This window comes from Sardina pilchardus, chromosome 1 (assembly GCF_963854185.1).
Source record: "Sardina pilchardus chromosome 1, fSarPil1.1, whole genome shotgun sequence".
Lineage (NCBI taxonomy): Eukaryota > Metazoa > Chordata > Actinopteri > Clupeiformes > Clupeidae > Sardina > Sardina pilchardus.
This window is the reverse complement of record NC_084994.1, coordinates 26,783,727-26,801,226: the sequence shown is the minus strand read 5'-3', so window position 1 is coordinate 26,801,226 and position 17,500 is coordinate 26,783,727. Positions and strand designations below refer to the sequence as shown.

The 17,500-nt window shown below is 44.5% G+C and overlaps 1 protein-coding gene across 1 annotated transcript in view; it reads left to right on the top strand.

Annotated features, from left to right (window-relative positions):
• grin2bb (glutamate receptor, ionotropic, N-methyl D-aspartate 2B, genome duplicate b) overlaps positions 1 to 17,500 on the top strand; it is a 113,102-nt gene that overhangs the window by 65,903 nt on the left and 29,699 nt on the right. Inside the window, exons 7-10 of the mRNA XM_062533356.1 lie at positions 440 to 611; positions 9,801 to 9,954; positions 11,155 to 11,280; positions 15,434 to 15,663. Of these exons, the coding sequence (XP_062389340.1) occupies positions 440 to 611; positions 9,801 to 9,954; positions 11,155 to 11,280; positions 15,434 to 15,663 (682 nt within the window). The remainder of the gene's footprint in view (positions 1 to 439; positions 612 to 9,800; positions 9,955 to 11,154; positions 11,281 to 15,433; positions 15,664 to 17,500) is intronic.

Below are 17,500 nucleotides of genomic sequence, written 5' to 3'. Positions count from 1 at the left end.
AAATGTGTGTACGCTGACCCATGAAATTCTATCCATCGATAACTGCCTGTTGAAAACAAAACCTCAAATGACAAAATGGAAGCAGAAATCCCTTCTGGCTATGTAGTGTATCTCCTCATCTGAATCATCGTTTCTGTTAGATTCTCTCCCTCTCTCTCTCTCTCTATCCCTCTCTCTCTGTCTCTTTCTCTCTCTCTCCCTCTTTCTCACTCACTCACTTGTTTTTTTTTTGCGCTGTTTCATCTTTAATCTTTTTATCGCCCCCGTTCTCACTCTATCCCTTTCTCCATCTGCGGAGACGTTCCCACCTGTTCCTCGCGCACCTCTTGCCAAAAACTCTGATCCTCCTCTTTTTTCTCTCCTCCGTCTCATCCCCCCATCCCCCTGTCCCCTCTACACCCCCCCCCCCCCCACTCCCTCTCCGATCCTGTCCCCTTAGTAACCAGACGGGAAACTCGGGGATCTACATCAAACGCTGCTGCAAGGGATTCTGCATCGACATCCTCAAGAAGATCGCCAAGTCTGTCAAGTTCACCTACGATTTGTACCTGGTGACCAACGGCAAGCACGGCAAGAAGATCAACGGCACCTGGAACGGCATGGTCGGAGAGGTAAACACTGTCTGTGTGTGTGTGTGTGTGTGTGTGTGTGTGTGAGAGAGAGAGAGAGAGAGAGTGTGTGTGTGTGTGAGAGTGTGCGTGTGATGGTGCGTGAGCAAACAAAAATGAATCAAACAAGCCCACAACGACAAACACATCTCGACAACAACATTGATCAACCAAATGTCAGAACGGAATGCAAACAGTAACGGAAAACAAAACGATCGCGGCCTTGATGAATGTTAACATCACCATACAGTGACATGAACCTACACCCCGACCTCACAATGGGATCAGCGCGAGAACAACAACAACAACAACAACAACAACAGTAAACACATGATGGAAGAGGGAACAACAGCTTGACAAACAATCACAGCGAACAAACACTCAAACAACGCACACAAACAAAACACTCAAACAAACACGTCAACAATCGCATCAACCGCCCGAAGTGAGTGAGTGACAAAAGAACGGCCACAAAATGGCGGACTCACAACATTGCTAATTCTACTGAGGCAAGTCAAACACTTGGTATTCTCACTACTCCCTGCTCCCGGTACCCATCTTATTGGGACGGTGTGGCTGTGTCTGCGTCTGCGTCTGCTGTGATTTCCACTGCAATATTGTGCTAATCAGAGGAGAGTCTAGCCAAGTCTGCATCTGCTCTTGGCCATGTGTGTGTTAGCTTGAGTAGCATCAGCATACCAGTGCAACATGTACCAGGGAGATATGAGAGGGAGAGAGAGAGAGAGAGAGAGAGAGAGAGAGAGAGAGAGAGAGAGAGAGAGAGAGAGAGAGAGAGAGAGAGAGAGAGAGAGAGAGAGAGAGAGAGAGAGAGAGAGAGAGAGAGAGGGGGGATTGAGAGAGAGAGAGAGAGAGAGAGGAGAGAGACACACAGAGGGAGGGGGATAGGGAGATTGAGTGTGTTTTTTGCATATGAGTGAGAGTTATTTTGAGAATTAGAAGAAATTGGACTGATAGAATGATGGGAAGAGGAAGAGAGAGAGAGAGAGAGAGAGAGAGAGAGTTGGTGTGCAAATTAGTTTTTTTTTTTGCTTAAGAGATTAATGACCAGTCTTAGAAAGTGAAATAAATGGAATGATAAGAGAGTTTGTGAGGAGGTGTGTGTGTGTTTGTGCATACTTTATCAGTGTGTGTGTGTGTGTGTGTGTGTGTGTGTGTGTGTGTGTGTGTGTGTGTGTTGTGTACTGTGTCTATGAGACAGTAATGAGAAGAATATCAGTGACAGACAGAAAGAGTGAAAGATAAACAGTGAGGAGGAGAGAGAAAGAGAGAGGGATAGAGTGTTTAAGGAGAGAGAAAGAGAGAGGGATAGTGTTTAAGGAGAGAGAAAGAGAGAGGGATAGAGTGCTTAAGGAGAGAGAAAGAGAGAGGGATAGAGTGTTTAAGGAGAGAGAGAGAGAGAGGGATAGAGTTTTTAAGGAGAGAGAGAGAGAGAGGGATAGAGTTTTTAAGGAGAGAGAGAGAGGGATAGAGTGTTTAAGAGAGCGATATAGAGACTCATCGTATGATGGACACACTGAATGAATGACAGAGAGAGTAACAGATAGAGATGAGAGACAGAGGGAGAGAGAGAGTAACAGATGAGAGACAGAGGGAGGGAGAACGACAGCGTTTGAGAGTGTGTGTTTACACAGAGCAGTGTGTGACTAATGAACGATATGAGAGAGAAAGAGAGAGAGAGAGAGAGAGAGAGAGAGAGAGAGAGAGGGATGAGGGGTCGTCCCTCAGGGAGTCTGTGGTCCAGCTGGTGTGTGATGTGTGAAGAGGCGTTGGGGGGGTGGGGTGGTGGGTGAGCGAGGGGTTTGGGGCGATGGTGGTGGTGGTGAGATCTCGACCAGTCAAATTAGGATCCATCACGGGCAAATCCTTAACGACTCGCGAGGCTAAACGAGTGCCACACAGTGCGCATGACTTCCCCTCTCTCCTCTCTCCTCTCTCCTCTCTCCTCTCTGTCTCTCTTGCTATCCTACTTTCTCCTCGTTTCTCCATCTTTCTCCCTCCATCTCTCTCTCTCTCTCTAGTTAGCCAAACGACAATCTCATTTGTGCATTATGGGATGAGTTTATCTCATTTGAGCCCTGTCTCGTTGTCACGGCCTCCGGGTGTATAGATGTACAGGATGCGATGAAGGACAGCGTGTACAGTTTGTATACATTATACTTGGGGCAGGGTGTATGTATACTGTATGGACTAATAAGATGCGGTATATATATATATATATTACCATATCTTATTAGTCCTGTGTCTGTATATATTAATGTATTATACTTGAGGAGGAGTGTATGTATACATGCTGTACAGACAGTATACAACAGATCTTATTAATCCTGTGTGAGAGAAGACACACATGTTGCTGAATGCTTTTTCAGAGAGAAATGCCTTGAGAATGCGATTGGTTGTGATCGATTGATAGCGATTGATCAGCTAATCCTGATTTGACCCACACACTTAGAAAAAAAGGTGCTCTATAGAACCAAGAAGGGTTCTATTGCATGCTTCATATATGCACCCCCCCCCCCCCCCAAAAAAATGGTTCTTTAAGCCATTTTGAAGGGTTCATCAAAGGAACCCTTAACCCTCATGTTGTCCTCAAATCTTACCGACGTTCGTTGTCCTTGGGGTCAATTTGACCCCAGCTAAAAAAAACTCTCAAAAAATGATTAAAATTATTTTTTTTACCCAGTTTTTTTTGTGGTAGTACTTAACAAGAGTGTAATAACCACCATCAAAAGCCCTACAAAACAATCCCACCCCCCCACACCCCTTTATGAACCTGGAACCCTGACTGGCAATATGGCCAATCCAGTGTCAACAGCCCAAAGGCTGACTTTTTCAGACCTGCCAAAATAACTTATATCTAATATGTACTTGTATTTGCAATAATGATAATAACTACATGTTCTCATACTATTACAATAATAATATCCATAATTTGTCAAATATTCATTTTCATCATGTTTCATAAAAATGGGGTCAAATTGACCCCAATACCACCAACGTAACTATTTTTTTTACAGGACATTGGAAACATATTTTTGTGCAAATTTCATGTTTACTCTGTTGTACCCTTCAAATGAGGAAAAGTCATGAAACTTGAAGCAAAACAAAAAAAGTGAACCATATATTTTATGATGTTAAACACTGCTTGGGGTCAAATTGACCCCAAGGACAACATAAGGGTTAAGGGTTCTTTACGGCCAGCATGGTTCTATATAGCACCATAAGAACCCTTTTTTAATAGTGCATAATCATGCCAGGTAATCACATCATGTGACTAGTCAACGCCTCGGACCCTAAGTTAATTTAACTCAGTCCTAAAGTGTTAAAGGTAATTTAACTCAGTTCTAAAGTGTTACAGGTAATTTAACTCAGTTCTAAAGTGTTAAAGGTAATTTAACTCAGTCCCAGGCAACGCTCCTCTTGGCTCTCCCGGCTCCCATAAGGCGTTAGGATCTAAACAGGGTAAATTTGCCCGGCTCCACCTGCACGGAGACCCCCCCCCCCCCCCCCCCCGGAGTCTCCCTTTGAAGAGCGCACAGCGTGGAGGGTTCGCCGTCGATATGCATCTCTCAGACACTTAGCCCCGAGACCCTGGCAGCTCTTTCGGGGGGGAAAAGTGAGAGATGTCTGGGAGCGCTGAGAGAGAGAGAGAGAGAGAGATAGAAAGAGATGGTAGAGGAGTGGATGAGAGATAGAGGGGGGTAAAGGGGGGGATGTATGGGGGGGTCAGATGGAGGTGGGGATGGAACGAGGGAGCGCAGGAGGTGTACGGTGCTGCATACACATCCCATCATTATGGAGCAGAAGGGCGGGGGGTGTTTTGCCCCAGTTTCGTGCATCACCCAAGGACTGGGGTATTTACTCCAGACATGGCCACTTACCCCGTCTGCACGCGGGAGAGGGATGAGATGGGAGAATGAAAGAAGAGATGGAGAGAGAGAGAGAGAGGAGAGGGAAAATAAGCAAAGGATCAGAGAAAAGAGAGAGTGTTAGAGAGAGAGAGTAACAGAGGTGGGGATGATAGAGTGGAGGAGACAGAGAGAGCTTTAAATGACTCAAGGAGAGGACAGAGAAAACAGAGATAAGAGGATAGTGGAAAGAAGCTGGAAGAGGGAGAGAGAGGGATGGATAGAGAGAGAGAGGGATAGAGAGAGAGAAAGGGAGGTAGAGTAATGGGAGATAGGTATAGAGAAGAGACTGATTACATTGTGATGAGAGAAGAGGAGAGAGGCAAAGGGGTGCACTATTGGGACAAAGGGGGATGAGAGAGCGAAAGAGAGAGAGAGAGTAATGAAGAAGTGGAGAGAGAGAGAGAGAGAGAGAGAGAGAGAGAGAGAGAGAGAGAGAGAGAGAGAGAGAGAGAGAGAGAGCGGTGAGACCAGGGCTGTACGCTAAGCTTTTTCACTAGGAGCACAGGTGCTCCTAAATGAAAAAGTTTAGGAGCACAGAAAGAAATTTAGGAGCACTATGAAATTTCCTTGAAAACCTTCTTGCCTTAAGCAAGATACAGATCATTCACAGCAGTGGCAATCATAGTCTCTGCTCAAACCCTACACACACAGAAAATGGCTTGTCTTGTTTCTATTTCGTATTTTGAATTCAGAATTTGTATACATTTTGTTATCAATTTATAGCATTTTAGGATCTGCATAATTACTTATAGCTTAAAATATTCAGTAAACTGAATACTTCATATTGATTACACTGTAATGACATTACAGGGGTAGTGTGTAGGTCTAATTGAGTGCCTGTCACTTTAAGATGTACGTGAACATAATTAGGTTTCATTCGGTTTTAGGAAAAGAGTCAAGCATAGTTCAAGGATACATCATGTTTTCATTAAATAACTTAAATGTTCAAAAAACGAACAAAGGTAAAGACAAATATTTCTGGTGTAATAGAAAAGATGAGTGTCCACTGTCCAGTAACGTTAACTTCTATGATTTAGGTAGCCTACCATGGCATGGCATCGTGAGTTGTCACTTTCTCCTTGCATGTTTAATTGGCTGCGTGCTTAACTTACTCTACCATGACTCGTCTTGGAGTTTGGTAGGCTATATCTGTTATATCCAATGAGTGACAACCAGAGCTCAAAATAAAACGTTACGGTATTCTCCTGATAACGTTAGTGGAATGGAATTAATGTGAATGTAACCTCCATACAAAGACGCAGAGTGGCTATATGATGCGCACATTTGCAATGAAAATGTTCCGCCTTTTTAAAGCAGGTGTAGCCTACACCAAATCGTGGTTAAATCCATCATTTAGACAACAGAATCAGTCGGATTTCTCTCATAAAAGTCAACCAGGCCTATGTCAAATGCAGGCTGGGGTGAAGCTAACACGGTTTCCACACTGTGTTTATCAACCGTGATAATAATAATATTTGAAATGAACACGGTAATTGTAGGCTATACTGTATAGTCAGCATTCTTATCATGGTTTGCCGTTTCAACGGTAGGCTAATCGCTACAAAGTCACCAACTGATAACGAACAGATTGAAGAAAAAGAAGAATGGTTTTAGAGTGACATTTCTTGCGTGTGTGAGAGACAGCGAGGTTGATGCTGAAAGCGTGAGTTTCCAGCCAGGAGCGTTAGAGTTGTCATGAAATTTGTATACAGATGCGCGAAAATTGTACTAGCCTATACTTTGATCCACTTGGTGTGGATTTTTAGGAGCAAAATGCGAATAAAAGGGTTGAATTCAGTACTCGCACCTGTGCTCCCATTTCATATTTTCAAGTAGCACAAATATATATTTCCTCGCATTTGCGACGAGGTGCTCGCAGTGTACAGCCCTGGGTGAGACAGAGATAATTGAATTCTAACATCCCTGTATTGAACATTGTTCCTTTGACATGATAAAACTTTTAAAGATGAAGTTCGGTATTCCTCAACTCATGGTCTATTTTTAGATGATGATAACAAGTCTAAATTTTTCCGCTTGGGGGCCCGAAACGACGTCAGCCGTTGCAGTTTTGTGTAAGACCGAAATACCTGCATTAACAAACATATAGCTATAGCATAGCCTTTGGGGGGGTTAGCTTTGCTACATCAAAGTAGTTCACTCTTATAAGCCATTAACAAAGCTCCAAAAAAATCATCACTCTTCAACGCTACTATGGAGACGGTCTCTGCAGACGAAGTGAAGTATTTCTATCTGTGTGAGTGTAAAGGAAGGGGACAAAAGAAGAGTGTTTGTGTAGTTGGTGTGTACTTGGTATGTCTGCGGGGACCCTCTCCCAAGTATCACTGAAGTGTGGTGATATTTTGAGCCTTGTCAGAGGCTTAAAGGAGTATTCGCTTTGTCGAAGCGAATTTGCCCCCATTGCTATCGCTATGTGCTATTTCCTTTGCAAGTATATATATATATATATATATATACAGTATATATATATATATAAATTATATACCGGTCTTACTCCTAATTTCTCCATCCAGTGACAGTTTAGACTCATTATCATCTAAGAATAGACCCTCGGTTGTTGTTGTTAGACCATACTTTCCCTTTAACAAAAAAAGAAAATAATCAGGAAATTGAATAACCTGATTACTATGGAAAAGTATGACCAAATAATGTAAAATCTGCTAAATAGATCAAATAGAACATCATTCATCACTTTGACTTTAACAGAAATATATATACTGTATATATAGAGAGAGAGAGAAAGAGAGAGAGAGAGAGAAGAGATAGAATGTCAGAGAGACGGAGAGACACCCAGAGGGAGAAAATAAACGAGGGAGCAATGAAGAGATAGAAAGAGGGAGGGAGGGAGGAATGGAGAGATTTAGAGAGAGGGATGTGGAGAAGAAAAGCACCAAAATGGAGGACATGGGATTACACTTCCTTGCGGATATGGAGAAAAATAAGAACACGGAATGGAAGAGTGGAGGAGGATGGAAGGGTAGGAGATGGAGGCCAAGGGGATGTGCTGAGGTATTAAGGCCACTCTCTCCTGCGGAGGTGAGGGGATCGAGGAAGAGATGGGGGGGGTGAGAGATTTAGAGGAGGACAAGAAAGATGGACAGAGAGATAGAGAGCACATAGGGTGGAGGAACAAATCACATGCGCAGAGACAACAGGGGAAAGAGAGAAGAGGGAGATAGAGAAAACATTGGGGAAAGAGAGAAGAGGGTGATAGAGAAAACACTGGGGAAAGAGAGAAGAGGAGGATAGAGAAAACATTGGGGAAAGAGAGAAGAGGGTGATAGAGAAAACACTGGGGAAAGAGAGAAGAGGAGGATAGAGAAAACACACAAGTGACAAAAAACGAAGAGTGAAGGAAAGAGGCCGTCAAAATAAAAAGAGAAAGAAAGAAAGAGAGACAGAAAGAAAGAAAGAAAGTAAGTTTTGGTCGAGGGAAGTTAAGTGAAGTGGGGAAAGTTCTATTTCCATCTGTCGCGCCCCCCTACCACAACCCCCCTGTGGAGGTCTCCACTCCTTCTTTCCCTCGTTCACTCGCTTTTTATAGCTCTCCACCGAAATCTCTCCTCCTCTAATGCAACCCTCAATATCAGTGTGTGCGTGTGTGTGTGTGTGCGTGTGTGTGTGTGTGTGTGTGTGTGTGTGTGTGTGTGTGTGTGTGTGTGTGTGTGTGTGTGTGTGTGTGTGTGTGTGATGGTTGCCACTGAAGAGGCCGCGGTGAACACGCTAAATGGAGCGGTTGTTAGCAAGACGGTGCGAATAACAGTCTCACAGTTTTTTCTCTTTCTTTTATTCTTTTATTCTCTTATTCTCTATTATGTGTTCTCTCTTGATCACTCCATCAGACATTTTCCTGTATCGTTCTCTTTTTCCTGTCATTTTTTCCTATATGGTGTTTCTGAATCGTCTCTCCTCTTTTTAACGGTCTCTTCGTGCTTCTTTTTGTACTTGCCTCTATTCCAATCTTCTCGTTCGTTCCTCTATTTTTCTTTCTGTCCATTTCATCCCCCATTCCCTTGTGTCCAGTTATGCCTGTAGGAGGAGACCCAACCTTTTCCTGACCCCTCTCTCCCTCTCTCTCTCTCTCTCTCTCTCCTCTTTCTCTCCCTTGATCTCCCTTTCTTTATTCGTTTTCAGTTGTATTCAATCCCATTTGAATAAGCTTTATGATCACGAATACATTATCTATATATTGTTGAGCTGTGCCAACTAAATTGCTATTGTCAGGGAGTGTGTAGTTGGGGCTGTGTGATAATACAACACGCACACACACACACACACACACACACACACACACACACACACACACACACTGTATATTGTATTTTATATTAGGCAGGACATACACAGAGAGAGAGAGAGAGAGAGAGAGAGAGAGAGAGAGAGAGAGAGAGTTTGTGTGTGTACAAAATGTGAAGTGAGAGAAACCAATACAAAGAATACGTATTTTACCCTCACACTCTTTCTGTCTCTCCCTCTCTTTTGACCTCTCCCTCCCTACCTCTCTCCCTTTCTCCCTCTCTCCCCTCTCTCTCTCTTTCCCTCTCTCTCCCTCCCTCTCTCCTCCCTCTCTCCATCCCTCCCTCTGTGATGTGTAGACAAAGGTCTAGATGGTAAATTGATAATAATTATAGTCGGTCCTGTTCCTGGTGAGGTGAGGTCATATACTTGATGGTTATGCTCCCTTAAAAGTGCTGGTGCTGGGGGAAGTTAAGGCTGCATAAAAATACTTTTTTTAGGAGTCGGTGATCCATGAGATGCTTTAGTATACTCGGTCCTTGATCCATGAGATACTTCAGTATACTAGGTCGCTCGCTGGTGTTTTAAGCCCCCACTGTCGACTTCAAGGCAGTGCTGCGACTGTCAACAAGGCACCTAACCCTAACCCTAACACTTAACCCTTAACCATAACACTTGCCTAACCTTGGCGCCTTCTATGCAGCGCTGGAAGACGACGATTGGAGGCTTAAAACACCAAAAGGCTACTCAGTCGGTGATCCATGAGACGCTTCAGTATACTCAGTCGGTGATCCATGAGACGCTTCAGTATACTCAATCAGTGATCCATGAGACGCTTCAGTATACTCAGTCGGTGATCCATGAGATGCTTCAGTATACGCAGTCCTTGATCCATGAGATGTTTCAGTATACTCAGGGCTTTTAATCTTCAGCACTGTTCTTCATATCCCTCTCCTTTCTCTGTCTTTATGTCTCGTCTCGTCTCATCTCGTCTCGTCTCGTCTCCCAGGTGGTGGAGAAGAACGCTCACATGGCGGTGGGCTCGCTCACCATCAACGAGGAGAGGTCAGAGGTCATCGACTTCTCCGTGCCCTTCATCGAGACGGGCATCAGCGTCATGGTCTCCCGGAGCAACGGCACCGTCTCACCCTCCGCTTTCCTCGGTCAGTGTGTGTGTGTGTGTGTGTGTGTGTGTGTATCTGTGTGTCTGTGTGTCTGTGTGCGCGCACGTTTGTGTGTGTGCGTGCTTGTGTGAGTGTGTGGCTGTGTGTCTGTGTGTGTGCGTTCATGTGTGAGTGTGTGTCTGTGTGTGCGTGAGTGTGTGGTGGTGGTGGGGAGGGGGTAGCAGCATTTATTTTATCGAGTGCCACCAAGCATGATTATATGTCTGTTGTTTATTAGTATTTTTTACCCAATTTCAAATCATCTCTTAGTAACGAGCGGTGAGTGTTGCGCAATGCGCCTGCAACACACGTGATTACGGATTTCTATAAACCTTTCTCTGAAAACACCAGGTAGATTAATCTCTAGCCAAAGTGCTTTGAACATTGTTTACTTATTTTTTTGAAAAAGAGCGAACTCTAATTGGCCGTACTTTTTAACTTTTTAAGTCTCGTGTTTTCATCTCAGCTTTCTCTCTTTCCCTCCCTCTGTCACGCACTGTGTCTTATCTTCTTTCTCTTACTTCTTCTCCTCCACCATGTTTGCTGTATCTCTCTCTTATCTCTCTCTACCTCTCTCTCCGGGTTTCTTTTCCCTTCTTCTTCCTCACTTCAGCCCTATCTCTCTCTTGCTATAGACTGGTTGCAAACAGGGAGAGGTTTCTGGATGTGCTGGGGGTTGAGGGGTTGTTGTGTGTGTGTGTGTGTGTGTGTGTGTGTGTGGGGGGGGGGGGGGGGATCAGGTTCTTTTAAACATATGATGCACTGGGGTTTTTTATGTGTGTACACATGTTTGTATTTGTGTTTGCTTTTGTAAAGGCGCGTCATGATTTCATGGGAATGATTCAATAAATGGCGGTTGTGAACCTCTCTCTTATCTCTCTCTACCTCTTTCACGCCTGTATCATTCCCCTTCTTCTCCTTCTCTCCCTCCCTCTCTCCTTCCCTTCTCCTCTCTCCATCCCTCTCTCCTTCCCTCGCTCCCTCTGTATCTTTCCCCCTCTTCTCCCTCTCTCCTTCCCTCTCTTCATCCCTCCCTCCCTCCCTCTCTCTCTTCTCCTCTCTCCTTCCCTCTCTCTCTTATCTCTCTCTACCTCTCTCCATCTGTATCTTTCCCCCTCTTCTCCCTCTCTCCTTCCCTCTCTCCATCCCTCCCTCCCTCCCTCCATCTCTCTCTTCTCCTCTCTCCATCCCCCTCTCCAGAGCCCTTCAGTGCTGACGTGTGGGTGATGATGTTTGTCATGCTGCTGATCGTGTCGGCGGTGGCCGTCTTTATATTTGAGTACTACAGTCCGGTGGGCTACAACCGCTGCCTCGCAGATGGAAGAGGTGAGATGCACACACACACACACACGCACACACATACAGTAGTACATGTAAAAACACACACACACACACACACATACATGTATATGTAAACACACACACACACACACACACACACACCTGCATAAGTGCATGTACACACATATAGCCTTCTTATGTGCATAAAATGCATACATGCTCGCTCTCTCTCTCTATCTCTCTCTCTCTTTCATACAGACACACACACTTATACTTACACTAATACACTTGCACACTCGACATTAGACATGTTCCACCGTATGTAGTGGGTTCTCAATAGTCGTGTTCTGCCGTATTTAGAGGGTTCTCAATAGACTTGTTCTGCCGTATGTAGTGGGTTCTCAATAGACTTGTTCTGCCGTATTTAGAGGGTTCTCAATAGACTTGTTCTGGCGTATGTAGTGGGTTCTCAATAGACTTGTTCTGGCGTATGTAGAGGGTTCTCAATAGACATGCATTGTGGGGGGATGCTGCAAATGGCTCCCAAACCACCAACACATTATGTACAGTACAAGCGGAGATGAATAATAATAATAAACATAAAAAAGATAAACAATTGCATAATAATAAACATAAATAAAGACAAACAATTGCATAATTCCCTCAGCAGACACTGATGCATGTAAAAACATGTACCGCTGGATGTGCATCAGAACAGGAATATATATTGATCTTGAAACACAAATACACACACCCACATGTTTTCTCCTTCGATCTGTTACATATACACCCCCCCCACCTCGCTCTTCGCTCTCTCTCTCTCTCTCTCTCTCTCTCTGACACACACACACACGGACGCACACACACACACACACACACACACTATGCTATGAGAGTGGTCACTGATGTCCATGACACACTGTCTGGGCGTGAAATTGAATCTGACAGAAACACCTATCAAACACCCTCACACTCACACGCCTGCACCCCATATCAGCTACAGAGTGTGGTAACCTGTGTGTTTGTGTGTGTGTGTGTGTGTGTGTGTGTTAAAGCAGACCACTCTTGTCACAAGCTCATCTTCAGAGTATATTAACCTGTGTGTGTGTGTGTGCGTGTGTATGTGTGTGTGTGTGTGTGTGTGTGTGTGTGCGTGCGTGTCTGTTAAAGCAGTCTGCTCCCGTCATCTCTATCATCTTCAGAGTGTATTAACGTGTGTGTGTGTGTGTGTGTGTGTGTGTGTATTAAAGCAGACAACTCTCATCACCCCTATCATCTTCAGAGTGTATTAACGTGTGTGTGTGTGTGTGTGCGTGTGTGTGTGTGTGTGTGTGTGTGTGTGTGTGTGTGTCAGAGCAGACAAGTCTCATCACCCTTATCTTCTGCAGAGTGTATTAACCTGCCCTCACCCTCTCCTCTTCAGAGATTCCTATCGCTCTTTAGTCTGCTTTCGCAGTTTGTCTCAGCGAGAGAGTGTGTGTGTGTGTGTGTGTATGTGTGTGTGTGTGTGTGAAAACATGTGTGTGTACTTCTCAAAAGTGTGTTATTAGGTGACGTTGTACTACCGTAGTGATATATGGCTATGTAATTCATGGCTGTGTGTGTGAAGTATGCCAATATGATTTGTGTATGGTGGCCTATTTAGGTACACTATGTAATATTTTCCCCTTTACGAAGCCAATTTGATGGTAAACAAACTCGTAATAGGCGAATTATTCCCCTAGCATAGCTACCATAGACGTAGCGAGTCACTACTGAGAAAACCAACCATGCAAAATCTCGTGAGAATCGTGAAACATTACCTTGTCAGTAGATACAGTAAAGCTCATTGGAGATGAGTTTTTGCCTGTTGTTAATCCTTCACCTCCACGACAAAAGCATTTGCGTTGTGTACATGGGGGGGATAAGTAGCGAGAAGTTTGCTATTTACAACAGCAGAGTCGCATGTCAATATATCAGGACTCTAGAGGGAGTTCCACAGTCGCAATAATATGTAAACTGGCGTAGTGTACTGTACCTTTACGCTCAAGTTGAAATCTGTTCAACTTTTAGAACAGCGCCGGGCTCGTCAATGTCACTTCTCGTTATAAACCGTCTCTGGTTTTGGTAACTTAGCAACAATAAACACTTATCGAAGCGCCGCGAAAAGGAGGTTGAGGGCGCTCTGGCTGTAAAAAACGCGTTTGGTGGACACAGCACCTTAAAGGCCTATGTCCACCAACTGCGTTTATTTTTACCCGGACGGCGCCAATTTTCTGTACAAATCCTATGAAGTTGAAAAAAAGCCTGCGTTTTTCTCTGTATCACTCACAGAGGGCTGAAAGTTGAGATCTGTAGATCTGAACTTTTTAGAACAGCATTATTGGCCTCACTTGACTGAAGCACTCTGAAAATTACGTTACACTACATTACATTACATTTGGCTGACGCTTTTTTTTTAACCAAAGCGACTATGAGGTTGAAGGCGCCGTCAATGCAAAGAAAAACGCAAAAATAGCTCCCCCAGTGCTGGGCAGATTCCCAACATGTCCGGACATGTCCGTCCATGACAAAATGATCTGGACCTTGTGACCTGCCAGCAGATAGAAGTGACTCTGGATGACTGCATTAAAATGAGACAAAGATGGCTGAATACAAAAAGACACTAGTCATGTGTTACATACCATATGCAAATCACATTACGTACTGTATATACAGAATACACACACACACACACACACACACACACACACACATAGAGACACACACACACACACACACACACACACACACACACACACACACACAATAACTCACACACACACACACACACACACACACACACACAAATACAATAGCACACACATGCACACATACACACACGCACACACACACAAACACAAACAGAGGATTGTCTCCTGATAAGCTTTTATGCTTGAGGGGGAGACTTGCGGAGGATTTGAAAGGCTTTTTTGTTTAGTAGCGTAGTTTACATGGAAGTACATGAAAGCTGCCTCTGCCCCAGATGATCATGGACACTTTTATTCAAATAAAAGAGGCCTGTAGCCTTTAATTTAGTGGATGCACTTAACTAATGTGGGAGCTGTGCCGGCTAAATTGCCATTGTCAGGGAGTGTGTGGTTGGGGCTGTGTGTTAGCCCACGATACACACGCGCACACACACACACACACACACACACACACATGCGCATACACAAGCACGTACACACACACACATACACAAGCACGTACACACACACACACACACACACACACACACACACACACACACATGCGCATACACAAGCACGTACACACACACACACACACACACACACACACACACACACACACACACACATACACAAGCACGTACACACACACACACACACACACACACACACGCACACACACATTGACACTATTAGATGCGTCTCCTGGAGCCCTGTTTCCGAGTCCAACACTCAGGCGGCTCATTTCAGTAAAACTACTGAACCACAGAGCATCTCTCAGTCTTCCCCTCTTCCCTTCTTCCACTCTTCCCCTCTTCCACTCTTTCCCTCTCTCTTACCTCCCTCCATCCTTTCTCTGCGTCTGCGCCTCCGTTCCTCTCTTCTCCCTCCATCATTTAATCTCCTCCCCTGTGGCGGTTCTTCTCAATATCACCCTTCTCTCATTCTCTATCTGTCTGTCTCTCTCTCTCTTTCTTTCTTTCTTTCTATCTATCCCTCTCTTCCTCTTCTCGTCTCTCACTAGACTCCCTCTCTTTCTCTCCTCTACACTTCAGTCATTACTTCTATTTGTTCTTGTTTGGCTTTTGGTCTGGTCCAGTGGATCTGTGGGTAAAATAATGCTATAAAGTTGACAAATAAGATGGATACGTGTCAAATTTCTCTCTCTCTCTCTCTGTCTATCTCTCTTTTTTCTCTCTCTCTCCCTCTCTCTCTCTCTCTCTCTCTTTCTCCTTCTCTCTCTCCCTCTCTTTCTCCCTCTCTTTCTCCCTCTATCCCTCTCTCTCCCTCTCTCTCTCTCTCTCTCCCTCTCTCTCTCTCTCTCTCTCTCTCTCTCTCTCTCTCTCTCTCTCTCCCTCTATCCCTCTCTCTCCCTCTCTCCCCCTCTCTCTCTCCCTCTCTCCCTCTCTCTCTCCCTCCCTCTCTCCCTCTCTCTCTCCCTCCCTCTCTCTCTCTCTCTCTCCCTCTCTCTCTCTCTCCTCCCCCAGAGCCCGGCGGTCCCTCGTTCACCATTGGCAAGGCCATCTGGCTGCTGTGGGGCCTGGTGTTCAACAACTCCGTGCCGGTGCAGAACCCCAAGGGCACCACCAGCAAGATCATGGTGTCCGTCTGGGCCTTCTTCGCCGTCATCTTCCTGGCCAGCTACACCGCCAACCTGGCCGCCTTCATGATCCAGGAGGAGTACGTGGACCAGGTGACCGGCCTCAGCGACAAGAAGGTGGGTGTAGCCGCAGCCGCGGCAACAGTGCCCGCGGCAACAGTGCCCGCGGCAACGGCGCCCGCGGCAACAGTGCCGTGGATAGGGGCATCAGCAGCGAGGGCGAGGGTTTTTCGAGTACTCGAAGGTCACCGAGTGCTGTCGACGCGAAATAGACTGAAAAGAATCGGTGCTACTTACTGTAGCTTGAGTTGATGCAGCCAACGGCTAGAGCATCCAGGCAGCTGCATCACTTCACTCTAAGGGGGCATGATTCTGATTATGATTATGAAGACACGTGAAAAATCACCGGAATTCTCCTTTAATGCGTTTTATCCCTGGACCAAGTGGCCGGACTAAACGACACGAAGGTGGGTGCTGCAGAATCAGTGAGGGAAAGGGGGGTGAAGTTCTGGACAAAAACTAATCAACCTAACTGCTAATTATAACAAAGTTGTTCCTGTTGAGATACTGTACACTTCAGTTTCTCTCACTCATGAGCTTGGGCGAGGATGTGAATAGAGAATTACAGAATTGAAATGTTTTTGAAAAACGTCTTCATAAATGATGTTGAATAACTCAGCGGTGTGAGACAGTGGGAGCAGACACGGACTCTAATGAGTTGTTTTTGGGTGGCCGCCGCCTTTTTTGGTGAACCCATCAGTTCTACACACAGCTTAATTTAACACTGGCTTAACTACGTATATCCATATCTTACCCATCCACCTGTCTTTTCTATGACTGCTGGAGCATCTGGAACATTCTGGAACATCTTATGGGCTCAGTAAAGTTCTGACATTGATGTTTTGTGCCAGGCAGATAGCATTCAATGATAATGATATGTTACATAAACATTTATTCACTTTTTCATCAACTATTTCATCAAAAGTGACTTACAAAAATGAGGAATAACATACCAGCGGAGGTGGTGGGCAGAGGAGACTTTAGGTACCAGTTTAAAATACTGCATCAATCAATACTATCACCAGAGAATGAGAGTAAGGTTTTAAGTGCTAGTCAAAGTGTAGTCAAAGGAGACAGTGGTTGGGGTTGAAGAGGGAAGAATCTTATCATCTGAAACACTGTCACCTGTTACACAATGGCTAATGTTATTTATTAAAGACTATATCGAGAGAAAGAAAAAAACATATTTTTTTTTAGTGAAGGCACATTTATTCTGCCACTATTCATCCTTTGGAGTCGTGCATCTTACAAACACCTTTCAAAAAATCTCTCAGGTGCCGCTGTGAGTAACTCGTCACCTTCTACAGGTAGATGAGTCACAACATCCTGCTGTGAGATTACGCTACGTGTTTGTGCTGCGAGCAGCTACAGTATGAGCGGTCGGATGCAGTCCCACTTCCCATATACTGTATCTATATATATATATATACACACACACAGACATCTGCCTGCCTCTATGAGAATTTAACATACAGTAGGGGTTCAAACACGTGATTTTATATTCCTCTTTTTAGTCGACTTAAGCATGGGCAACATTAGCAAATACTTATGAGCCCCACTGTATATATATATATATACACAATGTATATTTGTACTTGGATCAGTGCTGGTGGCTGGTTGCCTGACTGGCCGCTCGGAGCAGGAAGCCAGTGGAATGTGTAAGATCAACTTCCAAGAGATGATTTTATATTCCTCTTTTTAGTCGACTTTAGCATGGGTTCAAATACTTATGAGCCCCATTATATATATACAGTGAGGAGAAAATGTATTTGATACCATGCTAAAGTTGCCTAAAAAGAGGAATATAAAATCGTCATTTGACAATTGATCTTAATGTCTTAATTCAAAAATTGAGTAAAAATAAAACCGCTAAGTACGCCAATTTTCTTTGTGA